The following is a 27,566-nucleotide window of genomic DNA, read 5'->3' on the forward strand; positions in this document are numbered from 1 at the left end:
AATAATTTCAATAAGCAATATTTTAGGTGTTCCCCAAGTTGTTCAGAATGGCTCCGCCCCCCCTAGCTATTTTTAAACCTGTAGCCCTCAAAGTTCAAATGCGACAAATGCCAAAGGATGTTTCCTTCCAGATGAATACTAATTGAATTAGTGATGCATGTGACTAAGCTGGCGGAGGGATTAATACTGAATACAGCATGTAAAATACAACTGAGAGGTAATGTGCATGTGCTGTCAGATGCGACTTTTACATCAAATTGCTCTGAAATATTAATGCATTTCATTATTTAATGATTTATAAACACTACCATTGTTGACATTTTCTATAGCACTTAACAGATCTGCTTTGAAATTTCCTGCTAAGAAAGTCTTGGCCTAACAACACAATCCTAACCGTGCCTACTCATAAGTAGGTCCTGTTGAATTCAATGGGGCTTACTCCCGGGGTCCTTTACCTTTACCTTTACTCCCAGGTAAGTGTGGTCAGTATTGTGGCCTAAATTACTGTTTGCATTTGGGTCGTTTGCCATCACAATAAATACTCAGAAGGAGAACCGGAAAGATACCGTGCTATAGGACTCAAATGGTCTTAAAAATACTTAAACACATTACCAATCAAATACATGGTTTTAGGACTAGGATCTTTTATTACAGCGGTACCTTGGGTTACGGACCCAATCCATTCCGGGTTGCCATTCACACCCCAAAAAGTCCATAACCCGAGCGACGAAATTGCACATGCGCGAAAGCGCGATATTGTGCTTCTGCACATGCACAGACTGTGTGGACATGCGCAGAAGCATCCGTGTGGTGAAATGCACTTCCTGGTTGCCGGCGTTCGCATCCCAAAAAACGCAAGCCGAAGCGAACGCAACCCGAGGTATGACTGTTTTTGTCCCCACACCCAAGCTAATGAAAGGAATTTCTATATAGAAATTGTGCTTGGAAACATACTGGGAGGCACCGTACATCCTTTAGGACCCACCGGTCTCGGTATATGATATATGGCTTCGGCAGCCACTCCCAGTCACCAGTCTAGCTGCCGCATTCTGGATTAGTTGTAGTTTCCGAGTCACCTTCAAAGGTAGCCCCACGTAGAGCGCATTGCAGTAGTCCAAGAGGGAGACAACCAGAGCATGTACCACTCTGGCGAGACAATGCCCAGGCAGGTAGGGTCTCAGCCGGTGTACTCCTTGAGCCACAGCTGTTATTGGAGATTCGTGTGACGTCAGTGACGTCAGTGCCAAAGGGTGTCTACTTACAGCGCCATCTGGTATGCAAGTTGTGGCCGTTCCAGAATAGCCTGCTATCAGTTACCCAGGCCTTCATGATCCCGTGTTTGGATTGTTGAAATGTGCTTTTACATGGGGCTGCACTTGAAAACAATCTGGAAGCCACCCCTAGTGAAGATTGTGGCTGCCAGACTACTTAACTAGGGCACCGAGATGGGATCATGTATCACCTGTCCTAAAAGGCCTGCACTGGACTTGATTCAAGGTGTTAGGTTACTGAGCTGTGCAGAGGCTTCACCCACATATATCTGTAGGAGCAGCTCCTCTGATACTTGGCAACTTTATCCTTAAGATCTGCAGGGGAGGTGGGGTCTGATTTTGGCCCCCATCAGGACTCAGGGTAAGGGGATCCGTAGAACATTCATCTGCTTGGGTCAACTTTGGAGTTTTATTTTTATTTATTTTATTTCGATATTTATATACTACACATGTCATAGAAATACAGCAAGGCAGTACACAACATAGAAAATTACAGTAACTTTGATTAAAAACAACAACTATAAAGACATCAAAACCATAGGGGAAGCATTAGAAAAGCACCCATGAAAGCTGGTTGGGAAGAAAGAGAAATATAGATTTCCAAGACCTGTCTGAATAATACTGTTTTTCAATAGATGGCTGAAAGTAAGCATGGGTGATTCCTGCCAAACCTCTGCTAGCAGGGAGTTCCACAGGGCAGGTGGAACCCTTTGAAATTTGCACTTCTCTGAGTTTTGCAATGCAGGTCCCCAGCCAAGCAAAAAAAAAATTGCACATGCTAGGTTAAAGTGTGCATAAAAATACATATATTAATGTAAATAACATACAAGAATCCATTACGGTAGAATCCAAAATTGCTTTGCAGAAATGTGTATATTAAGAGAACGCTGCTCTGAAGTGTAGATGAATTTTCAGGTTTTTTTTAAAAAAATGACAATTCGGTAAGCCCACAGCTTACTTGCATTAACTTTTGTTTATTCAGCTTTATGTGATTGGCAAAAAAAATATTAAAAAATTAAGAAGGGGTGGAAAGGGAGTGAAGTTCTGGGAAAAATGACTTTGGCACTCCCATCCACCATTGAACCTAATGTAGGGCTGCCATACGTCTGGATTTCCCCCGGACATTACTGGGATTTCAAAGGCAGAATTGACGTCCAGGGGGAATTTCCAAAAAGGGAATAATAATAATAATAATAATAATAATAATAATAATAATAATAATAGATTTCTACCCTGCCCATCTGGCTGGGTTTCCCCAGCCACTCTGGGTGGCTTCCAACAAAAGATTAAAAAATACATTAAAAATCAGACATTAAAAACTTCCCCATATAGGGCTGCTTTCAGATTTCTTCTAAGAGTCAGATAGTTGTTTATTTCCTTGACATCTGATGGGAAGGAGTTCCACAGGGCGGGCGCCACTACCAAAAAGGCCCTCTGCCTGGTTCCCTGTAACCTCACTTCAAACAGTGAGGGAACCACCAAAAGGCCCTCGGCACTAGACCTCAGTGTCCGGGCTGAACGATGGGGGTGGAGACTATTAAGTAGTGGATGGACATAGCAGATGACACAGTGTTTCTCCAAGGAGCTCTCTTTATTCTCAGGCTGGAACAGAACTGGACTGAAGGGCTCAGCCAGCCTGCTTATATAGTACTCAGTAACATGCGACAGTAACAAATCTCTCTAGCTACCCAATCCATGATTGGCACTCTCAATCCTTCAGTTGCATGTTGTGGACCTGAGTGAGAACTTCAGCCACGGTGGGCAGAGTGAAACTATATACACAACACCCCTAGTGGCCTAGGGTGAGAACTTCAATACATAACAGAGACGCTTCTTCAGGTATACTGGGCCGAGGCTGTTTAGGGCTTTAAAGGTCAGCACCACCACTTTGAATTGTGCTCGGAAACGTACTGAGAGCCAATGTAGGCCTTTCAGAACCGGTGTTATGTGGTCTCGGTGGTCACTCCCAGTCACCGGTCTAGCTGCTGCATTCTGGATTAGTTGCTGTTTCTGGGTCACCTTCAAAGGTAGCCCCACGTAGAGCGTGTTGCAGTTTGTCCAACAACTTTCAGGTTTTATCCAAAAGAAACTCAACAATTTCAGTGGTTTCCTTTAAAAAAAAAAAAGGTTCAACAATTTTGGGGTCTTCCTACAAAAAGCTTAGGGTGTCCTGGTTTTTACTTTTTGAAATATGGCAACCCTACCTAATGGATTTTGACTTTATGCAATTTTGGCTTTAGGAGCAATCATCAGAACATAACCCTGCATAAGTTGCAAACTTAGGGTCAAACACTGATGTGGAAATGTGGAGACCCAAATTTAAGATTGGAAAAATGAGAAACTAAGAGAAACCACAATTAAGAGATGCACCCATCCCTAACTAGGACCCACCAAGGCTTAGTCTCCCACAACACGCTTTCGGTGCCTGCAGCCAACAATGGAATGATAATAAAATGGCTTCTGAGCATGTGCAGAGTTCCAGTATATACATGATTGGAAGGTAGGGCTTCCAAGTTCAGCTCTGACAATGTGACCAGGCAGGCTCGAGTCCTAGCAGATCTCCATTTGAAAAATTAAGCACTTGGTTTAATAAGCACTATTATTAAACAAGCCACTGATAACAGGAACATCATTCTGCCCATTAACAAGCAGCAAAGTATAGAGAATGATCGTATAAGACATCTGCAAAGCCACAGTTGTTGTTGTTGTTTTAAATTGTGCTCATGCACTTATCCAAATTTAGCAAGACTAGATAACAGGAACAAATTTCTCGCACTGGATTTATCCCAATTTAAAAAGGCTTAAGGCTACATTATATCCCCCCTTCTCATTGTATAAACCAATTCAAGTTATATAATGTACCGGTACATAGATTCACTTACAACTGGATTCCAGATGGTAATAGGGAATTAAGCCAAAGCTATACAATTGCAATTGGGCAGAAAGGAGGTCAGGATTTTATTTTGGTTCGAATTATCCAGAACCTTGTTAGTGAAAAGCATGCAGAAAACAACTCCAGGACAGCTCTTAAAGGGAGAGATGACTTTCCTGTGATTAGCCTTTTCCTCGTACAAGCTTAGATAAGTGATAGGCAATGAAAACACATCAATAAAAGTATGAGACTATTTCTTTATTATACTTGTTCTATGCAAGTCTCCTTTCCAGAATCCAACATGTACAGAGTCAAGCAATATAGTGTTATAAGTTTGTGCTCTATGCCTGAGCTCCCTTCTAATTCCTGGATCTAGTACAGATTCAATTGCTGAAATAGCCAGGCTAGCTTCCTGGTGAGGTAATGGCCCTATAAGTATGTCATGTGACAAAGGTCTTTTGAGAGCAGAAGCAGTAAAGTGTTGGAAAATGCTGAAAAGTGCAGATTCATTCTTCTAGCTGACTCACTCTGACTCATTCCTTACACAAATCCTGTTTCAATTACAGGAAGTCACACGGAGCCAGGAAGGATAAATACATGGGCTCAGTGTGCTCCTTATTTATCTTTACGTTGCTCTCTTCTGTTGTTGTTTGTACAGCTTGTGTAAAGAAGCCTGTTTGCCTCAGTAAACTTTCATTCATTTACTGTGAAGACTCTGCGTTTTGACTTCGCTGCGCGACAAAGTATGGGGCATTAAGATAACAAAGGAGGTGGCTCTGTGCCAGATAGAAAATGGGTGGGTCCCCTCCATCAACTCACAAAGGCTAGAGTTGGGAGTTGCTAGAAGCTGGCAGGCTGCAAGCTGGGCAGCTGAGAGACAGAGCCATGCCTGATTGCTGCTGGAATTCACGGCTGTGGCTATGGAAGAAGCAAGACTCTCTTGGGGTCTTAATGCTCCATCGTAGGCTTAGGTTGTATATATGTGTCAATAAACTATATACCATATTGCATAAAGACATCACAGTCTCTGCTGTCTCTCATTCCAAAGGAAACACGAACACCTGGAAAACCTGGAATCTCATGCCACTCAGAGATTGGGGTGGCATGCAACAATATATATTTCCTTTAGCTCTCCTTCTAATGCAAGTGTGGGTGACATCCAGGATAGCTCTATGCATTCCAGGAGACTTGGCACTGCGCCATTTCGTAGCTAGTGGGCCATTTAATCAACATAAATTGCCTTGCACTGGATACTTAAGCCCCAGGGATTATTCAGCACATCACCATATATCAAAACTGAATAGATATAACACATAAAGTCAAAGTCATCTTGTTGTTTTCTTCCTTTCTCTGCATTTCTACAATCATCTTTCTCCCTGCAGTTTTACCCAGGGCAACATCAGTCAATTTATTTCACCATTTTGTTTCTGTTTTGTTTTTGTTCTTAGCCTCTCAATGAACATTTTCTACAGCTCTTTCGGAAGCTACCTGTACCCAGTGGCGGAACTTCATGCTCCAGCTTGGGAGGTGGGGTGGAAAGCAGGCAGGGGCAGGGCTGGCGCACATCTCGGGGGCATGACACACTGCCTGCGGGGGCTTGGATGGGTGCGCTCCCCCCCCCACTCCTCTTCCTCCGCCAGTGCCCTTACCCACGAGAATCACACACACACACCTTTCTTGCTCACAAGGTCATGTGTTCTCCTTGCAAAAATCCGTACGCACTTTTGATTTTTGATGGGGGGTTACATTTTTCCTGGACTGTCCTTCCAGCAACTTATTAATTTCACATCTAGAGGTGTGAAGGCACAGCAGGAGGACAGTGCTGGGGAGAAACATTTCCCTACATTTTTTTCTTTGCCACCCCCCCCCCCCATAATATATTGGAAACAATTTGGAAAAACCAAGAGGGAAATCATCCTGCCCAATTTCTCGAATTTTTTATGGGCCTTCACATCTCTATTCATATTATTTAGGATTCCTGTAAAGATTTTGCAGGAATGAAGAAGTCAACAGTTTGTTTGGCAATCAAACATAATGAATGTAAGGTAGAATTAAACCAATACAGTACTGCACTTACTTCCTCTACCAGCCTAACAGAAGTTCCCAAATCCATCTAGCTTGCTCCCTTCCATCTCTGTGTGGACAACTGCTTTTTCATAGCTTTGCTCTTTCAAGTGCCAAAGTGGTGGAGCATGGGTCTCCGTTCCAATCATCAACATCTCCAGGTAGGGCTGGGCAACTCTTCCTATCCAAAAACCTGGAGAACTGCTGCCCATCCAGTTATGCAATACAGTGTTACCTCACGTTACATACACTTCAGGTTACATACTCCGCTAACCCAGAAATACGCTTCAGGTTAAGAACTTTGCTTCAGGATAAGAACAGAAATTGTGCTGCGGCAGTGGGAGGTCCCATTAGCTAAAGTGGTGCTTCAGGTTAAGAACAGACCTCCGGAACGAATTAAGTATGTAACCAGAGGTACCACTGTACTGTACTCCAGAAAAAATGGTCTGACTTTGCCATAAGGCATTGAGTTCTGATACCTGTTTTGAGGAAATCCTGGTCAAATGCTCTCCGCTGCCGCTGTCTTCTCGACAAAATAAAAAATACAAAAATTCCTTCCAGTAGCACCTTAGAGACCAACTAAGTTTGTTCTTGGTATGAGCTTTCATGTGCATGCACACTTCTTCAGATACACTGAAACAGAAGTCACCAGACCCTTATATATAGTGAGAGGGTGGGATGGGGGGGGTTATTACACAGAAGGGTGGCGGGAATGGGTGATTGGCTGATAGGTGTGGAAAACCTGTTGACGACTGTTAACAACTGCAATTGGTCTTACAGGAAAAAGCAAGGGGTGAGATGGCTAAAGATAGCTTTGTCATGTATAATGAGATAAGAATCCAATGTCTTTGTTCAGACCAGGTCCCTCCATGGTTTTAAGTTTGGTAATTAGTTGCAATTCAGCAACTTCTCTTTCCAGTCTATTTCTGAAATTCCTTTGTAGTAAGACAGTTACGTTGAGATCTTGTATAGAATGTCCTGGGAGACTGAAGTGTTCTCCTACCGTCTTCTTGAGTTTACTAGATGGTAGGTAGGTGCTGATGTGCCTGGCTGTGCTATTTTTTAAAAACAAAACAAAAACCCAGTTGGGCCTAGCCCTGAGTCAGGAGTGGCTTCCACTCTCTCCTTTCCTCCAAGGGCCATCTGCCTCCAACCCCAGCACATCCCTATGCAACGCAATGCCAGATACCACAGGTTCTTGAGGGGAAATAGAGGTGTTGCAGCCTCCAAGCCCCAAGCTTCTCTATTCGGCACCAGGCCTCTACATTTCCAGTTGAAAATGAAGTAGCACCAGTGTCATCCACCGTGGCCCCAGGCCCTGGTTCTTATCCAACCATTCTGATACCAGGCCCAATGAGAAGGTCCTTTGAAGGCTACTGAATTGAGGCTGGATTGAATTTTCAATCTATATCTCGGGGGTAGAGAACTTGTTGCCCTCTGGTAGTTGTTGGAATACAACTCCCATCGGCGTGATATAACATAGCCAATGGACAGAGGTGATGGGAGTTGTAGTCCAACAACATCTGGAAGGCCACCTTGCCTTACTGAGAAGAGAAAAATGGTCAAAACCTCCAAAAAGTACAACTGCAGTACCACTCTGCGCCACTCTCCAAACTCGGCGATGAGAAACTTAAAAACTCCTCTTTATAAAAACATAATATATTTAGACATTCCTATCGCACAACCCCAATTCAATTTAAACTGTCAAATCTTTGTCTCAAATCCACCTTTGTATATGTGCAAGACTGACTGATTTGCATGCAAAGGCTGTGTAGCTAAACAGATGGATTTGACAGCTAGAGCATATTATTTCACACCAAATGGCAGCATTGTTAAGTGGAAATCTTGTAAACCTGGCTACTGTTATCTTGGCCACTTGTTTAGTAATATTGGCAGCTTGTCCAAGGCTCATTACGCACACGCGATATTAGCTTTGCGAGGGAGACAGGAGTGTCTGGAGACAGAAGTGTCGAAACAGCACCTTTATTTGTTATGAAGCAGGGTTTATATCCAGGATATCAGCATTCTGAGGTAAATTAACATCTTTCTTGCGTTTTGCTGGCAGGAAACAAGGAACCCAAACAAGGGTTGCCCTCCAAACATTTCTGGTCACAGATAAATTTCTGAGACCAATCCGCAAGATTGGATATTCCGTACTTGACACTTGCATTGCCAATGAAAATGAAATTGCCAATGAAAATGAAATTTGTTATTTGTTGAAATTTGTTATTTGTTGAAAATTGTTTGTTATAATTGTGATGATTATGGCATACAGCTGATGAGAACCCCAAATTAACAATTTCAACTTTGGGGTTTTCATCAGCTGCACGCCATAACCATCACAATTATAACAAGCAAAGGCTTGACATATCTCGCTTTGCATGTCATGAGTCTATCGCATATATTAAACTCCAGTAGCTAATGAAAACAATTGCTTACATAAATGGACTTTTCCACGATATTCTAATTTTTCGAGTTTCACCTGTATACAGATCTTTGCATACAATTTGGCTTAATGTGCACATTTTTACAAACCAATTTCTCCATTTGTGTATGTTCTTTTCACTAATATGTACACTTCACTTCAGTACATGCATTTTTTTAAACATTACTTGGCTGTTTCAGAAAGATGGAATCAGGTAGGTTCACCTTTAAATGTAAATGGAATCAAATTTTCCCCCATCCCTAACTAAGAGCAAGTTACTATCTACCTTCAGCAGCAACACACATTTCAACTGAAAGCACTGGCAATGACAGACCATGCTTGCAAAGTACCGGTAACTGTGCAGTGGCGCCTGGATTTCCATTGACAAATAATCCAAGGCTATGAAACTTAGATTTCAGCTCCTCTTGGGAACAGCACAGCTCGACTGGCTGAAAACGAAACAGCACCCCAGCTTGCCATTTACAAAGCCTTTAGTGGATTTACACAACACACAAACCATCTTAGTCACACGTAATATTGAACTATTGGCTTCTGCTTTGCCTAGCATTTTTACAGCTATCGTAACCTTTTACTTTCTGCAATAAACCAATGTGCTTCATAAACAGCGATGCCCCCAGAGAAAATCTTTGTCTCCTGGTGTCCTTGAGTGTTGGAAAATTAAGACGAGTGCTCTGAAGCCCTCGAGATCCTTCTCATTGAGAAGAATTTCCTGCAATCTGCTGATAGACGTGGAATATCTCTACAGGATACGCATCCCTCCAGCATCTTCCTTCCTGCAATCAGGGTGGCACACTGTGAAAGTATGATTTAAAAAAAACCCGTAACTGTACTATCAGTCTAGAAATTCGCCCCGTTCATGCCTCTGCTTTAAACCTTTGAAGTCAACCAAGCCTGCGCAACCGGATTATCCTGAATAGCTAATCAATTGTTTGTGCTGCGCTACAATGTTGGCCTGCGGCTGTTGTTATTCTGGCCATGGCTATTACGTGGGCTGAAAACTGTTGCTCACCTTGCTTTTGCTTTATGGATGAAATTAGAATGCTTTCCTGATATTATATTATATTATATTCTTCCCTCCCCCACAAATCAAATCTCAAGACCTCAGTACAAAAACATATGGATGGGCCTATTTGCCTGCAATTTGTCCGGCTTCTTTCCCAGGGACGGTTCTCTCAATTTTCAGAACAATTGCTCATAAAACACTAGTACTATGTACACTCATATCCATTTGTAGCACAGAAAATATAGCTTTTATCCATCTAGAATCATTCAAGCTCATCCTCAACATGCTGCTTTCGATCTTGATTTACCAGCCTAGATCCTGCCATCAGGATGGGTGCGGTTTCTTGATCCATGCTCAAAAGCCTTCTCTTTGATTTGATTAACCACACCTTTTCCTCCCTGAAGGAGAAAGTGGTGATGGCAATCTTGGCATATGCCCACCCACAATGTAATTGGGCAGGTCACCCCACACCCCATTGCCAGGACCTCGCCTATTTAGGTTTCCATCTGTTTTCAAATGGACACACTGCAGGGGAAAGGGCAGAACCAATCTGCAACGAACTCCTATCTTTGGAATTAAACCAGTTTCTCAAGAAGGGTTTCAGGGGCAAGAAAATATGTTGTAGATTGTGTGTGAACTACACAGAAAAAACAAGTGCTCGGTCTCCATTGATTCTAAAACAGCAGGTGAGAAGTCCGGCGATTCCTATTTTACCCACCTCTGTCATAATTGCCATGTTTACTATTTTCTGTCATGAACTGGCAGGATTATGAGGAGGAGGAAGAGCATCATGCCAAGGGGTGTAACCAGGACTGGGACACACCAGGGCAAGCTGAGGATGGGGAAAGAGAGGTTGGTGTAAGAAGTACTCACAGGGTGAGAGAGGATGGCAAGGTCAGTGCACAGGAACCAGAGCAGCAGGACCATCACCAGAGCCAGAGGAACCCGTCTCCCCGAACACGCAGGCTCTGAGGCGCAGGGAGCAGTGGGCTCTAGGAGGCTGTGGCAGGCAAGGGCCCACAGTCCAGCTCACTAGCAAGACAGGTGGAGCTCACTAGCTTTAAGGGGAGGGGTACAATTCATCAGCTGGAGCAGGCTTGGGACAGGTGAGGGTCACCTGCCCCATCAAGCCCAGATGCTGCAATCAGCATGCGAAGGGGCAGCAGAGCCAAGGTGCTGTCTCTGCTCAACTGCTCATGTTGATGGACCTCAGCTAGGATACTCCAGGAGTCCTGCAGGACTTTGGACACGTGGATTGACCCTGGACTGGGGACTTGACATACTGACTTGCCAGGTAGGCCAGGGGTTCAGGACATTTTCTACAGTGGCAGAGCTCTTAGGAGGAAAAGGTGGGTTTATCGAGCTAGTGGATATTGTTGATGAAAAGCAAAGCAAGATTATGATGGCAGCGGTGCAAGAGCGTTGAACAGAAATGCAAATCACTACACTGTGTGTGTGTACAGCCTTTCTGTGCTAACTTAAAGCTTGGTTCCTAGTACAGAACTGCTAATTCTTAAGCCTAAAAGCTATTTACTTTGAAGGCAATTATCTCCAAAGACATGGCTTTTTGTAGTCTCTTGTATTGTGTCAAAGGTACAGCGGCATGAATCAGAAGATAATACAGCAAGAACCAAAGTCCTTTGTGTGGAATTGTAAAGCTTAAGTCTAAGGTTAGAGTAGCAAGACAGAATGTGCAAGTAGGGCTGTTCAATGTAGTTTCTTCCCTCTTCCCAATTTATTGTTGGGACTACAACTCCTGCTAGTCTCAGCACTGGCGGAGGGAGGGGGTTGCCCCACCTCCAGGTGCACAATATGTGCGCCGCTCTGGGTCCCAGAGCAGCTAGCTCCGCCTCTGAGTCTCAGCTGCCTCTGGCAAGGCCAGGCTTCAGGGATTTTGGGAGTTGTAGTGCAGCAACACGTGGAAGGTTTCACTGCTACCCCTTGCGAAAAGGAAATGACTTCCTGGAAAATCTATGCACAATCTAGACAACGGGACACAGCTCTAATTTAAGAACACCGTTTCATTTCTTCTGTGTTTACGTCTGTGGCTTTCGTTTTGTTTTCCAATGTAATTTACTATAACATCAGAGAATACGAAGGATTTGCTGGCAGGAACCAAACCATTCCTACTAGAACTGTTGTCAAGACCGCAATCAATTCAGCTGAGACATTTCCAGCAAACAAGGAACAGAAAAGACTACAGGAAGTTGTGTTGCTGACTGTTAAGTCTTTGTCCTTTGGCTGAGCTAAGGCTAAAGAAGCAAAGCCTCTTCAATATAGGAGTTGCAAAAATATTACAAAATGATGTAGTCCAGAGGGATTTCTTGCATCTCCAAACATCTGGCAGATCGTAATCTTTTAATTCCGTTCAGCATTATGCGTGTGAAGATGTCAAGAAGAGTCATCGTGCCACTATTTTCCAGTACTTTTTGGTCTTAACCCAGGTACTCTGCTCAGAGGAAATGAAGAGCAAAGATTAGATTAGTTATTCTGAAACACTGAGGGGGAGGAAGACTTATTGTCCAATAAGTTACTGAGTCACAGACTTTTCTGATTTCTAATTTGTCTCTCCATCAGCAAAAGGACATTAAAGATAATCTGCCAAAGAAATTCAATTTATTGTTGCTTCCAGGTTTTGCACATTGAAGCAGAATAGTAATCGGCAAAATCAGTCACTCTATTGTCTTATACATACATAATGAAGGCCAAGGAGTGTTTCCTACCACATCTGTTATAAGCACATGCAATGCTTTGTGCACAATTTGGTCGTGATATCAAGGGTACTTGGGGGGCTTCCATATAATTTTTATTTATGTTGTAAAATTACAAGAAAAGGCGGGGGAGGGGTGACAGAAGGAAAAATAAGAAAAGGGAGAGAAGATGCCAGAAAACAAAAACAAAACAAAAAAATGAAGCATGGTGCAGCATTAACGCAGACATGCAACATGAGTACAGCAGAATATTGTTGAGATTTAACAAATACGTCTATGTATTTGAAAATGTAAATAGCGCAGTAATTGCCAATAAGTTGAATTCAAACAAAAATACTAATCTTAATTCCCTTGCTTTCTTTTAATGAATAGAAGTAGAATAAGAGTAAAATAAGACAAAATAAAAGGCATGAATGACTTGTCTCTTGTTTGTATTTTCAAGCAACCCATGCTTTAGCATAGGTTGGAATAACCATCCATCCACATGCCTCCTTATTCGTAAATGATATGAAATCAGACAGTGCTGCAAAAACTAGAGCAGTCTTTCTCAACCTTGGGTCCCAAGATGTCATTGGACTACAACTCCCATCATTCCTTGCTAGCAGGACCAGAATGCAGGAGCTAGGTAGCTCAACAAAGCTTCCTGCCATGCACACATAACACCTTTGTGGAAGGAGCTGCTTTGGCTGCTGATTAGTTACGAGGCCAATTTTGGTTTGGTTTACAAAGGTCTAAATACCGGTAGTTCCAGGACCAGTTTAGCAACACCAAAGTGATTTCTCCAGGGCACAAGCCTGGGCTGTCCAGACAAGATCCCCCTCTCGGCATCACTGATGTGGTCCAAAGGAAAGCAGAGCAATACATTTGGCACCAACCTGGCTGCAAGAGTTGCCAGTTGTAGGCATACAAAATGCCATCCAACCGTCTTAGGGACTCCACTCCAGATTTGTGTAGGATTTACTCCTTAGCCTTTTCTTTTTCTGAAGATAACCCGCAAGGCAGCAGAGACTTAGGATCAGAGTCTTCCTTCTCCTAGACAGGCTACCTTCTCAGGTAGATGAGCCCCACCTGCCTCTTTCCCCCCCTGTAATGCACATTCAGAAACAGCCTTTTTGACAGTTGGACCCACTATTGGCCTTGTCCGCTCAATCTGCAGTAGCCTGTCTTTGCATGCAGGGGAGGTCACTAACATGCCAAGGGTTTAAGATTCATCAGCTAACCAACACCTGGTTTAGCTGGCCAGTCGAAGCCATTCCTGGGTCCTGCTGTCTCAAGCTGACAATTTCTAGGAGCAACAGGTGAGGGCTGAGTACAGGGTGGGGACCAAAAGTCAACAAACCACCCCAGAAATACTATCCCCCAACACCTCAACTGTACCCCTTCAGAAATGCATCCGGTGGGAGGGGGAGCACCCTACTTCCACCCATTGTTGCACACACTAGGTGGGCTGTGTAACGGATCAACCCGGAGCCTGGGTATGGTCAGTTGCCCAGAGCATAAAGAGTTAACACCCACTCTAGATGACTGGCAGCTCAATCGCAGAGGCGGGGCTTTTCGACCTTTTAAAAGGGGGAGAATGGCAGTTGGGCGGTTGTTGTTGGTCAGGGATTGAGGGTGAGAGGGTGAGCGGGTTGGAGGTTAGGCTTAGGAGAAGGGAAGGAAAGGCTTTTATCCTTGTTAATGTTGTAACCAAGCTTACGTACCTGAAAAGAAGAATTGTAACCGCATTATACCTGAACATCCATGTTATTTAAGTTACCTCAATAAACTTATTTTGTGTTTCAACGTTTGTGGACTCTGGCAGTGCGTCAGTGCCTCAAGAGGTGTGGCTGAGGGGAAAAGCACAAAGGGTTTCCTGTGGAAGAGGGAACGGGTGGCTTATTTTTCCTGGCATACAGAGGGCTGAGCAGTGAAGCCAAAGGTGCCTGCAGTTGTCAAAAAGGGAAGGCAAGCTGCAGTAGTTTGGGAACCCAGGGCGGGAGATCCCAAGGTGGCAGGAGGTTTTCAAACGTGGAGCACTGAGGTACACCGAGGACATCTCTCATAATATCACTTTAGGATTCATCTTAGTCGTCGGTGAAACCTAGGGAGAGACACGGTCTGGGGAAACGTTTTAAAGTGTGAGAGCTCTTAGAGTGATACGAAGGGTCCCTCACAGGATGCACACGCTGATAAGATTAGGAAGGCTCCATTGTTGGGGTGCTTACACCAGGAAGTGAAAACCTGTCTGTTCACCCAGACATTTCCTGACAGTGAGTACCGGTGCCTGATGTCCTGGTTACTATATTGTTGTTGTTGCTGTTGTTATTTCACTCATCAATTTTAACAGATTTTGTATTTATTATGCTGGACGCCCTCTGCATTTTCTACTAAATGGAAAATGGTATATTAATTTTAATTTTAAAAAAAATTTAATGGGGCATTCTAGAATTCTTAACAATGCTGGTACTCTCTCATGCCTCTGGAATACTCTACCAATTTGTTAAGTAGATGGATAATACTGTGTTGAATAAATGTGCTTTTTCGGAGAGCACGAACAAATTAATTTAGATTGCATCACATGGGGTGCAAACCACTATTTCCCATCAAATTGGAATAATTGCCTATTCCACACTTGGGTGTGTGTGTGTTTTAGCCAGCAGACAGCAGACCTCTCCATTAAATGAGAAACTGGACCAATACATCACTTGGCATTATTTGCACACACCTCTTGCAAATATCTTTTGCAGGGTACCCTGGAAAGTTAGACGTCTTCCAGGAAGGCAGCCTAATCTATGTCAACTTACATACAGGAAGGAAAATGACAGAGAAGGGGACAGTAGTGGGGAGGTATACTTCTTTTCAGTTGCTGTTAGTGGTACATTCAGGCCATAATATGACCCGTCTATGGGAAGGAGATGGGAAGCACTGGCAACACATTGATTTTCTTTCAGGACAGAAAGGCCTTTAGGGAATCACATCTTTGTCCGGCTTGGTTTATTTCAGCGGGGGATGCCTCAGATGCTGAAAGCTACAGACAGCAAAAACTGTGCAATAGGCATAGGATCTGCTTTATCACCTTCCGTCTTCTTTCTGGCTTGTCATTCTCGCAAAGGTCACCCATTCTTCTATAGTGATGGGTAAATATCACCACTTTTTAAAAGAAATTCCAGGGCTATGGAAGAGGGTTCTTGTGTGGAGAGAGAATACTTTGAAAAATAATTTAAATATTCTTTTAAATATCTCGGTGTCACTTTCCAGGCTACATCTAGCTGGCTTGCCCACTTCAAGGCTGTAACCCTTCTAACACGTAGGACCATCGGTGCTTTGCTCAGTTTTCTTTGTGCGAGGGGAGGACAACTGGTGATCCCGGCACTAAAAGCTTTTGTTGGAAAAGTGATTCCCTAGATGTTATATGGGGTAGTGTAGCCTTTTCACCTAGAAAATCCAGTGACCATGATTTAAATATCACCGCAATGGGGAAGACTGTGACCAAGTGATCTATATGCCTGCTGCTGTGTGTCTGTCCAACTAAGTGTTGATGGGCAACTTGAAGGCCCCTAGTCTCCCTTCTGAGGGTTCTTTATCTTTAGAAACTGGAATTGAACTGGAGGGCCCCATAATCATTGGACTCCTTCAAATGGAGGACTGTCATTTGTAATGTAGGATACATGCCCACCCTAGAGGTCGCCCACACATTTAGCAATCTTATAAGTGTTTGTTTTTGCTGCTGCTAAAATTTCCATGGAGTGTGTCAAATAAGATGGGACGCTCCATTTGCAGCACTGGCACAAATGAACACCTTTGTCCAAATACAGGAAGAGTCAGGGACGACGGCACTCATTTCTAAGAAAACCAGCTGAGTGTTGCAGTGGTGGCTGGCAGAGGCAGATTTAGGGGAGCGTGGCCGGTTCACCTGCACCGGGCACCGAGCTGAGAGGGTTCTACTAGGGGCGCCACAACAACTTGGAACGGAAGGCAAGAGGTGGGTGGCACCAAATTTTTGCACTACACAGGGAGCCACTGGAATTTGAAAGCCCAGAGTTCACCACTGTGGTTGGTGCCCATTGGGCAGAAGCCAAGGAGGCCGCCAGTAGGTGGAGTCACATCCAACAAGAGGCAGGGGTGACTAATTCTCCTTCCTGCTGGGCAACTTTGAGACTTGGGGGAAGGAAGCTGACAGGCAGGGCTGTATCTTGGGCTGGTTTAAGGAGGGAGGGACTAGTTAAGGGCAGACTGATGTTGGTGGGTTGGTGCCCCATTTGCTAATGAACCAGCCTTCACTGATACATTATGAAGTTTTCATTCTATTTCCAATGAAGCTCTCCCTTTCTTTTTTCTCATATCAAATGATAGGTAAAAATTAGACCAAATATTTAATACTCACATCCAATATAAATTCCTGCTTCTCAGCAGATGTTTTCGTCGGTCAGACCAAATAATATAAATGCTTTCTGCATCTGTTTTGAAATCATTTTGTTCTTAAACTGGTTTTCAGTTTCACAGCAGAAGCAGTAGAATGAAGTGTGTAAAAAGAGAAAACCATGTCCATTTGGTTGTTATCCACACTACGGACCAGAATTAAATATAATGTGTTGTTCTTGGTTATGAACTTCTTCAGACACACATGCACACGAAAGCTCATACCAAGAACAAACTTAGTTGGTCTCTAAGGTGCTACTGGAAGGAACTTTTTTATTTTTTATTTTGTTTTGACTATGGCAGACCAACACGGCTACGCAGAAGTGTGTGCCAGGTCAAGAAAGATACAGCCTATGCAAGTTTTATTTCAAAGCCGGATGCTTCCGCAGCCTCCACTGTGAAAAAGCGCAGTCCTTCAGGCTACACTGAGTTAGACAGAATGACCGTCCATCTTGTGAACTGAGAAGTGGTTTTCCCCATGAAAAGAGTGAATGCGAATGACAAGACAGAACAACTGCTGTTATAAACTGACACTCACTTGACAGCGTCTTTCAACTTGGCTTCTTTTTTCAAAAACATGCATTTCGGTGCTTAAGAATTTATTTTAATGTTTCTCTTCCATGAATGCAAATTATATATTGTATTACAAAAGAAAAAGAGGTATTACTTTTACACTGAACCAGAAATTCAGCTTACAATGAGAACAAACCCTCTAGGATAAAGTTGCATTCTTCTAGTCTACAGGAAAGAGCTTGGACAAATCACTCTTCCTGAAAAAAGCCCTTGTCTCAAAAGCGCATGGTGAACAGCCTAGTTTTTCCTATTATAAGTGTGGAACAAAGTGTTGCATAACTGGCCATGTTTGCACATAATACTGAGCTTGTTGTGCATGAACCGAGCCCTCCTGCTGCATTCTTTTTTTCATGAGTGGGTAACCAAACCACAAAGCGACTAGCTTAGTGCTATATCTGAACCCAGAGGCATGGTTTGTTTCACCCTAGCAAACCATAATTGCGACCCAGGGTTTAACCAAGTTTAGTTGTTAGCCTGGTGATCATGGTTTACTAGGGTTTCTTTTGCCCCTCATATGAAAGGAGGTGCAAAAAAAAAAATAGTGTTTCAGACTGTGTGTATCAGGCCCATAACTTAAAAGCAAGCCTTTGTGGTTTGGCATTAGATCCTAATGTGGCTATTCTGCACCAATTTGCTGCTGTGTTTCACTGCCAAATATACGGAACAAAATACATGGAAAGCAGGGCTGGGCAAACAGGCCATACATTTAAAGCACACAATTTCCACAAATAATCCAGAGAACTGCAGGTTCCCCCTCACAAAGCTACAGTTCCCATCACTCTTAAACAGTCCCCAAGGATTCTTTGGGGGGAAGTCATGTGATTTAAATGAATGGTGAGTCTGCAGCCCATGGTTTGCACCATCTTCACCTTTATGACCATCAGAGATGGGTATCTAATAGATCCCAGAGAAATGTGAAAAAGCTTCTATTGGAAAAGGAAAAAAGGGAAGATATGATAGTCTTATGAATTGTAGGTAGGTTTTAATGGCAAGTACACAGAACAACTTTTTTGGCTTCTGTGTTTCCTTTCAACCTCCCCCCCCCCAAAAAAAAACTTTACATAGTTGAATAAAGCAAAACATAATAATGTTGCAACCACGTCAACTTAAACCATGGTTAACATGAGCTAGATTCCACTGAAACCTGGGTTTGGAAAACCCACCAACCCTGATTCCAAACACTGGTGACATGGGTAATCTTGATGTTAACCATGGCTACATCTGATACAAATGTAATATCACGCCATGGTCAAAGGAAAACACAGAAGAGAAGGCGGGAAATCACACAGGAAGGAAGAAAGTCTGTGACACACCATGATCAGAGGATCAGGAATGTTACATCTGCACTGGGCCTCTGTGCTTCGATCACCCGAGTTTTGCGTGCAAGTTTCAAAAATGGAAAGTTTCAAGGAATGTTTGAATGGGATGCAGCTGCCCCCCCCCTTTCCTGATCATCGAGTGTTTGGTATCTGTCACTAGATGCTGCTGCAGTACTGTTTATCTAGTCACAAATACAAGCACGATATTTTGGAACTTGGCAATAGCCTTAGAAAAACCCTAGTATTTAATTAACTATGTATGACTGGGCAGGATTAAAACTCTCTAGTTCCATGAGATCAGATTCCACTAAGTTTACACAGCCAGGCAACCAATGTGGGAAGACTGAACCTATATAATACTTAAGAGGATATGCACTCAAAGGGTAGTAAGATGTTTTATCAACTGTGTTTGTTTCAAAACAGGCAGATATCCAATACTGAGATACAGACACATAAAACAAATCAACATGATTCTTGGTTCATGTAAAACAAAGATGGACAACCAGTAGCCTTCCAGATGTTGCTGAACTACCACTCCCATGACTCTCAGCCAGTATGGTCAATTATCAGGGATGATGGGAGTTGTAGTTCAGCAACAACAACTCCAGAATTAGCCACCCCAATGTAAAAAGTCACTCTTCAGAGCTACAACTCAGCAATTGCAGACAGATCTGAAGTGCAGATTAAAACTAAGATAGCAAACAGAGCACATGATTCAAGAGACAAGTGGGAGTTCATAAACATTGCAGAACCTCTTGGGGACAATGCTTGCTCCATTCTCTTCAGAGTCAGGGGGGTATTATTCCTCATGTGCATGCTCAGTGGAGTCTCAGCACAAGACAAGCAGGCCAGTGCTTTGGAAGCACAAATGGTAGTATGACTGAGGCCATTTCTCACACACACCCCACACACAAAATCGAATCCTGAAACCCAAACTTCACACCCTAAGACATGCCACTGGCATTTAAGCTTTCTTTCCCTTCTGCCAATGAAGTGAGGCTTTAGGTTTGCTACCTTTACTCCTCCCCCCCCCCAATCTGAAATTTGTACTTGAAAATTCAAAACCTTTGTTTCAACATTTGGAATTCAAAATGTGTGTCCCTGTCATTCCTTTCACTAGTGTAAAACAGCACCGCCTCGGTGTGCTTATTATCACCATGATCACCATCTAATAAATACAGGTGTGTTTAATATCTTTGATGAGAATGGTATCAATTAAAAAGCTGTGTGATTAGGTTCAAAGGAGGGAACATCATGGAGATAAAAAAAACCACTCTAAAATTCCTTAGAAGTAGCTAAATGATAGGAGGCGAAAGAGGGAATAAACATTGTATTGTGCAGCATTTTGTGGTAATCAATAGCCATACCAAATTCTATTGTACAAGCATTTCAAATACAGGACATCGGGACCTCTTGCATTTTATGTCATGCAAACAACATTTTTGTGTATAATTTCTTTTAAAAAATGAGGGAAAAGACCAAGTACATAAAGTTTTACAACATCTATTTACATCAACTGTGATGGCAATGGACACATTAATTCATGACAAGGCTCAAACAGTAGCGAAAAGAATACATTTCTGAGTCATTTAAATGCTAATGGCTACGTTGCTTACGGATCATCCTTCATTCTGTGAGAAAGCTTGTAAACAATGGAGATGTACATTTATACAATTTACAGTCTCAGGAGAAAATAGATTTCTGGTTTATCGTCTTCGCTTGGCTTGGTCTCTAAAAGAGAGTCATCTGTATAAAACCGGTCATGGTACCCATAGCGCAATGATGTGCATGCACCCTCCGGAACCCCTCGGTCCACCAGATTGTCCGTATTGAAGTTATCCAGATAGCTTGCTATGTAAGAGCCAGTGGAATGTCTGTTGATAATGTGAGGAGGTGTAAGAGGCTTATTTCTAAGGACTACCTCTGCTACATTACTGCTAGCGTTAGACAGTTTCTGCTTATTGGCTTCTTGTCGCTCCCTGGCACGACTAGCAATGTTTCTCACTCTGCTCTGACTCCTGGATGAGAGTTTTCTGACCAACATTTTAGGGCAATCGTCATCCTGCTTGTTGCAAAATGACTGGCAGCTATCCTCCTGATCGAAGGACACTAGCTTTCGTAACTGTTCCGTCAAGGAATCTGTAGCCTCTGGTTTCTTAGCCTTCAGAGCAGTCACCATCTTGTCTCTCATGCCAGATGTAATAAAACCTCTGCTGATATACTTGTACTTGCTTTCAAAATTGCACAAGATGTCTTCTGATGTTAAGTCTCCAAGGCTCTTGGATTTACAAGGACTTGGTTGTTTCTGAGTTGAGGGAGAAGGCATAGAATTCTTAAGAGCAGGAGAGTTCTCCATATTATCTGTTGGAGAGATGTTCAACAATTCATTTTGGGTGTCTGAAATGTGCAAATAGTTATTGTACAAAAGATCAAGACACTGATGTTCTGGGTAAGGAAGATGTTGATTCTTCTTGCTCCTGAACTTGAAGTCCTCAAGTAGGTTAGTGTTGGAGAGATCCTCGCTGGTTAGGTTTCTGTAGACTGAACTGTCATAGTACAGAGTGTCCTGATTATGCTTAAGTTTCAGAGGAGAAGCAACTTGGCTCATATCTTCTCTCTTATATTCATAGGCCGTTATCAAGAGGTCCTGCAGCTCTCCATCAACTTCCATTAGGCTGCTGCCTGTAGAATTTACACAAGTGAAAGGGACAACTATTGTATGTTCCAAATCTGAGTTGTCAGAGATGCAAGAGTTGCTATTGCTTAGCGAGTTCCAGTTGGCTCCACACTTCCTTTTAGTGTTTGCATTTAGCCCAGGTGAAATGCAAGAAAACACTGGACAGGTATCCTCTGCAACATATTTTGTGTCCTTGCAAGGAGGTTTGCCAATTGATGCTTGGTGAGAGGCTGGAGAAAGAGAGGCCTCATGGATAATTGTGTACAGCGAACACTCTGTTGTCTGAGGGGTTGATATCATAGTAATTTTTGGTGCTGATCCGACTGGCATTACACTAGGAGACTTGTGGTCAAACGATGTATTCTGATCACTTGGAGACATAAGTGGTACATGTGCAGGCTTCCTATTGTCAATCTTTTTGCTAATTCCAGGAGGACTTGGAACAACAGTCAAATTAGTTTGGTCATTTGTGACATCAAACTGTCCTATCAATGCTGAGACGGAACTGCCCACATCACTCTTATCTGTTAAAGAGACTTCACTGATCAGATGAGAAATGTCACTATCTTGTATGGCTGGTATGGAATGAAAGTCACGGACATCACTACAGGTAGGTGAAGATATATCAGGTAGTGGGGAATTGGTTATAGTACTATTTACTACTGCATGAGATCTAATGCTAGTTACTTCTTGATGTCCTGGAGAAAGAGAATTTTCAGCTACTGGTTCTCTCTCTTTGCAAAACAGAGCATCATTCAACATCTTTTGACCCATGCAACATATACCTTCATTCTTGTCCCTTTCAAGTTCCTCCTTTGGGTGAACCGACTCGCTGGAAAGATTACTTTTCCAATACTCCGTGGAGAAATAGGTTTCAGCTATTCCAATGGCAAAGTCTAGGCTTTCCGGCTTTTCATACACAGGTGAGCTCACATAAATGCCAGCTTCGATGGCTTCTCTTTTAAGCGGAGACGCAAACTTTGCAAGAGAGAAATCTTTCTCAGGAGAAGAGGTGGCCGCTTCTTTCAGATGTGCTTGGTCCTCTTTGGTAGCTTTTTTACTTTTTGCTATATCAATTTAAAAACAAAACACAAAAACAATGGTTAGGAAGATGCTCGTCCACCTGTTTATGGCTACATTTTGTCTTGGAATAGGTAAATGGAGAATGTAAAAAATCGATCACAATTGTGAAAGGACTTAATTATGGGATTGTGCAAGTTTAGTACAAATTATCCATGAGATATGAGAAAATGAGAAAATATATAGCACTTCATTGAAGCTTTTCTTTAATGTTTCATTACATCACTGCAGGCGTGATGTAATATTTGTTGCAAAGAATGTCAATGAGGTACCATAACCATTACCTTCAGCTGGGTTCCTATTCAGATTTGTACTATACAGAAGCATGGCAAACAAAGACAGAACAAAACAGCTCTGTTAAAACACCATCTGCAAACAAGAGGCATGCTTATCAAAATTCTTGAATTACACGTCCAAATCCTGGAGTCCCATGCATAGTGGCCTTAGACAAGCATCTGGCTTTCATGAAAAGAAAGTGACTTATCCTTTTCAGTTTCACTGGTACATTTTGTTTCACACTATTTCTGCATGTCTATAATTCTTAGGAACTAAAGAGTGATGTCACATTAAAACGCTTTCAAGACTGCCATGAAACAGGCTAATCTTCATCGCCGTTGCATATCGTCTCGATGACACAGTAAGATCACAGATATTGGAATTTGTTCATATGCAGACCTATTACCTCTAGAGTTAGTAAGGATATATAGGGACCTTTTCCAATTCCCTATGTATGGATTTTTATTTTTATTTTTAAAAAGCACCTGGCTGTTGGATAAGCAAAAAGAAGAGCTTGAGCACAAGAGTTTGACCATGCCAAGGATTACAAGGGTCAGGGCCTCCCTTTATTTGTTTATATTTAGAAAAACTTAAGCTGCTTAATTTAAAAAAACAACAACAAATCTGCAAGCAATATACATTAATATAATTATCAACAGTAAATGGATAAAATCAGCAAAATGTAAAAGCAAATATTAAATTATATAACCAAATAGGCTTGTTTCTCACGAGAAGGGAAGACTCCCTGGAAAAGACCCTTATGTTGGGAAAGATGGAGGGCACAAGGAGAAGGGGACGACAGAGGATAAGATGGTTGGACAGTGTTCTCGAAGCTACTAACATGAGTTTGGCCAAACTGCGGGAGGCAGTGAAGGATAGGCGTGCCTGGCATGCTCTGGTCCATGGGGTCATGAAGAGTCGGACACGACTGAACAACAACAGGCTTGTTTCAATAAAGTAAAGGTTTTAGCAGGTGTCTAAAACAGTATAGCAAAGTCATTGATGCCGCCACACTGAAATTTCAACACCTAGCAGATGCAGAATGGAAATCATGTGGTACTTAGAATCTTAGAGCTGGAAGGGCCCCATGGGTCATCTAGTCTACCCCCTGCAATGCAGGAATCTCAGCTAAAGCATCCTTGACACATGGTCATCCAACCTCTGCTTAAAAACCTCCAAGGAAGAGCACAGATCAAAGTGGTTGAGTGGGCAAGGCGATTTGCTCCATTAACCAATGGGCAGCCTGTGCACACCTTTGAACAGAGGTATAATATGCTGGAGGTATCTCACTCCTGTCAACAATCACATGGCAGCGTTCTGAACCACCTGCAGCTTCCAGGCCAACTGCAAACGAAGCCTCACACAGTGCATTTTTGTCATCTCATCCTGAAGGTATGGATACTTTTGACTATTGTGGTCAAGCTATCTTGCTCCAGGAATGGTCACGATAGTGGCATACCCACTAAAGGTAAAGGTAAAGGACCCCTGACAGTTAAGTCCAGTCACAGACAACTCTCGGGTTGCGGCGCTCATCTTGCTTTACTGGCCAAGGGAGCCGGTGTTTGTCCACAGACAGTTTTTCCGGGTCGTGTGGCCAGCATGACTAAGCCACTTCTGGCACAACGGAACACCAAAACCAGAGCAGCGCACGGAAACACCATTTACCTTCCCACCGGAGCAGTACCTATTTATCTACTTGCACTTTTGGGGCATGCTTTTGAACTGCTAGGTTGGCAGGAGCTGGGACCGAGCAACGGGAGCTCACCCCGTCGTGGGGATTCGAACCGCTGACCTTCTGATCGGCAAGCCCAAGAGGCTCAGTGGTTTAGACCACAGCGCCACCCATGTCCCATAAAACTAAAACCCACTAAAGCTGATAGAACTGCTGGTGTATTTGCAAGATATTCCTTACTCTTGCAACTTTAAATGAGTAAGAAATAAGCAGAATCTAATCATTTATGGCTACTGCGGTTATCAGAGGTTAGGTATACCAGGAAAGAAAAATAAATAAAGCTCATTTGCTGTCCCACAGCTTGATTCTCAATTTATTCTCGTATGGATAATTTAAGGTTCACCTATACCTATGATATGTTGAAGATTTTCTCCCTGACACCACAGGCAATAGGATTTAACACTTTTACATAAAAAACAACAAAAACAACATTCAGCAAGATATCCTAGAAACTAGGTAAAAGTGCAACTATTACAAAACAAAACAAAAATCAAGAGTCAGAATCCATGAAAGCTTGAATACATGTATATTTTTAAAGAAGCATTTATGAGGCCTCTATAGAAGGAACTTACCAGAAGTATTTTCGGTTTTGGTGGTGTCAGCAAGAGGAGGTGCCTCCTGATCTGGTGATGGCAAGCCCACCAGAAGGTATTTGTCAACCGGCATGGAGATGGGACGTGCCTGCAAGCTTCTACTCGTACGCCTCAGGATTCCTTCCTTCTCCTTCAAATTGGCTGCCTCAGACACACTCTCCTTAAGCTCGGTGACTTCTTGAAACCCCATTTTGCTCTTCTTCCTGCCCTTTGCTGGCGCACTGGCAGTGCGTCGGAGAATACGTTCCCCAATCGACCTTTTCCGAATATAATTAGCGCTGTTTTCCACAGAATTTTGCTTGGGGTTCTTGTGAAAGAGCCCTCGGAGCCCTATCAGTTGCTTGTTCTAAAAAAAGAAGAATAGAGAACGAAAAGGAGGGAAATACTACCGGTTTTTGAAAATGTGGCCTATTTCACACAAAAACACATTTCTAAACAGCTGCTTGTGTACATTATCTGGGCGATGAATGGAGAAGAATCCCAAGCAAGCAAGCAAACAAAGTGATCAAGCCAAGCATGTCCACACCTGGTCAACTGAGGAGAAAGCAGGCACTGCTCGCCATGAGTTCATGCATGTATGAGGGGATTTCTCTCCGTCAGGAAGGCAGCCTGCCATGATAGCAGAGGAGTTTTACGAGAGGCCTCCTAATCACACATGACAAGCTTGTGAGAAATGTCCTGGGGTGAGAAGTTGCCCTGGGCCCTGGGGCATTTTATGACATGGGCCACTTCGAAGCAACAGCAGCAGCAGGCCAAGGTTTCAAACGCTTGATGGGAAATGAAGTGACACAGCAGTTAACAGATCATGCGGTTAGGGATGTCTCCTTTTAAAAAAGGACGATCAGTGCCCAGCAAATGCAGAAGTGGCATGCTAAATAAAAACTACCTTTGTGGCTCCTAGAAAGTGCATTATAGTATAACTGGGGTTGAGGATTAAGGGACTCCACTGAAAGGCAAAGAAAGGCACAGAATGACGGGCTAAATTTCCATTAATTTGGTCACAATGAAAACAACAGGATACATGGTGTTTGTCACAGAATTACGGGTAGCCAACATGGCTCTCTCTAGATGCTGTTGGGTTCCATCAGACCTGGATATCTGGCTATAAAACCCTGATCTACCCATTTTAACTCTGTACCCTCCTCAGAACTAGAGACTGGAAGAGATCTTTGGCTTCTAAACGCCCATTTATACATCACCTATTTAATATAAGCCCTGAGACAATGTGCCAAAGTTCTATGTCCATGCAGCAACAATAAAGGAATCTCCACCAAGCAAGGATGCGCCAGGGAAAAGAGAGTTACTCAAAGCCACAAGACTTGAGTAACAAGGAACAAAAAGCAGCAGCCTCAAGCTCTAGGTAGACAGGGGAGAAGCGTAAAAGAGAAGGAAAGGTGTGCCAATCAACAGCAGCCATAAATTCACTGTACCAAAGAAACACTGTTTTATTTGACAATAAACCACGTCTACCAAGCAAGATGGATAAAGGGGGGTCTAACCTCAAAATTCCATTGTCTAAAATCTGGTTTAATAAGAATAGAGCGGGACTATCTTGCACATTGCAGTCCTGAAGGACATCAAGTAATAGCTGGCAATTTCTATGGTTCCAATAGTAAACCTATAACAGGTACAGTAAGCCAGGCCCTCCAGATGTTGTTTGACAAATCCCAACTCATTGATATAATAATTGATATGAAAAATATTGATAGAAAAACTCCCTTTTCAGATTTTAAAAATCCTTTCTGTTAATTCGCCACATTGCACTTCTCCGATTGTGTCATGATCTTACAAGGATTCTTGAATTGCTAGTAGCAAGCTGCCTTATATTCAATCACGCCACTAGTCCAACTAGTATTGCATGCACTGACTGGCAGCAATTCTTCAGGCTTTGCCAGCCTAATCTAGAGATGCCAGGGGTTGAACCTGGGACTTTCTGAGCTACAGCCCTTCAGCTATAAAAAATATCCATCCACATGAAAATAGAAAAAACCACCCAAGGCAGAAATTATGAAAAAGCTTGCTTCATGAAGATGACTTTTTGCCATTTTAAAACTTGGAGCAAGTTTTTTAAATCTCCCATTTTCTGAAATGAAATGGAATAGCGGCAGCTTTTAATTAAGATGCACCCAAACTCAACCACAAAAGAAAATCAATTACCTTTAAAAACTAAACAAAACCCCCAATAAAGACTGCTGCAATATGTAACTATATTCAGTACTTAGATGAGAAACAAATGCCATAGAATCCCCTTCTCTCATAAAAAGGTGAATGCCTGCTGAGGGTCCCTTCCCAGTCTTCCAAACCATTGCACTGGCTCCCCCATTGATCACAAACAGAGATAAGGAAAATTGATTAATTTATTAGAGGAGCTGGAACATTACAGTTGGGGCAAGGCATGGGCCGTCTTCAGACCGATACACAGCAGTATCTAGGACAGCCTTTCTCAACCTTGGGTCTCCAGATGTTTTTGGCCTACAACTCCCATCATCTCTGACCACTGGTCCTGCTACCTAGGGATGATGGGAGTTGTAGGCCAAAAACATCTGGG

At 42.9% G+C, this 27,566-nt stretch overlaps 1 protein-coding gene across 7 annotated transcripts in view; it reads right to left on the reverse strand.

The window, feature by feature from the left end:
• Positions 1-19,975: 19,975 nt before the first annotated feature.
• PLCH1 (phospholipase C eta 1) overlaps positions 19,976-27,566 on the reverse strand; it is a 134,263-nt gene continuing 126,672 nt past the window's right edge. For 5 of the 7 annotated variants that reach the window (XM_033150480.1, XM_033150479.1, XM_033150481.1 and 2 more), the window contains 3 exons: positions 25,905-25,964; positions 24,998-25,364; positions 19,976-22,404 (listed from right to left, as the gene is read on the reverse strand). In XM_033150480.1, coding sequence (XP_033006371.1) covers positions 20,336-22,404; positions 24,998-25,364; positions 25,905-25,964 — 2,496 coding nt within the window. In that variant the 3' untranslated portion in view covers positions 19,976-20,335. Of the gene's footprint in view, positions 22,405-22,701; positions 22,731-24,997; positions 25,365-25,904; positions 25,965-27,566 lie in introns of those variants that run through there. The other 2 variants (XM_033150485.1, XM_033150482.1) reach the window with 2 other exon arrangements.

The sequence above is a fragment of the Lacerta agilis genome, chromosome 5 (assembly GCF_009819535.1).
Source record: "Lacerta agilis isolate rLacAgi1 chromosome 5, rLacAgi1.pri, whole genome shotgun sequence".
Lineage (NCBI taxonomy): Eukaryota > Metazoa > Chordata > Lepidosauria > Squamata > Lacertidae > Lacerta > Lacerta agilis.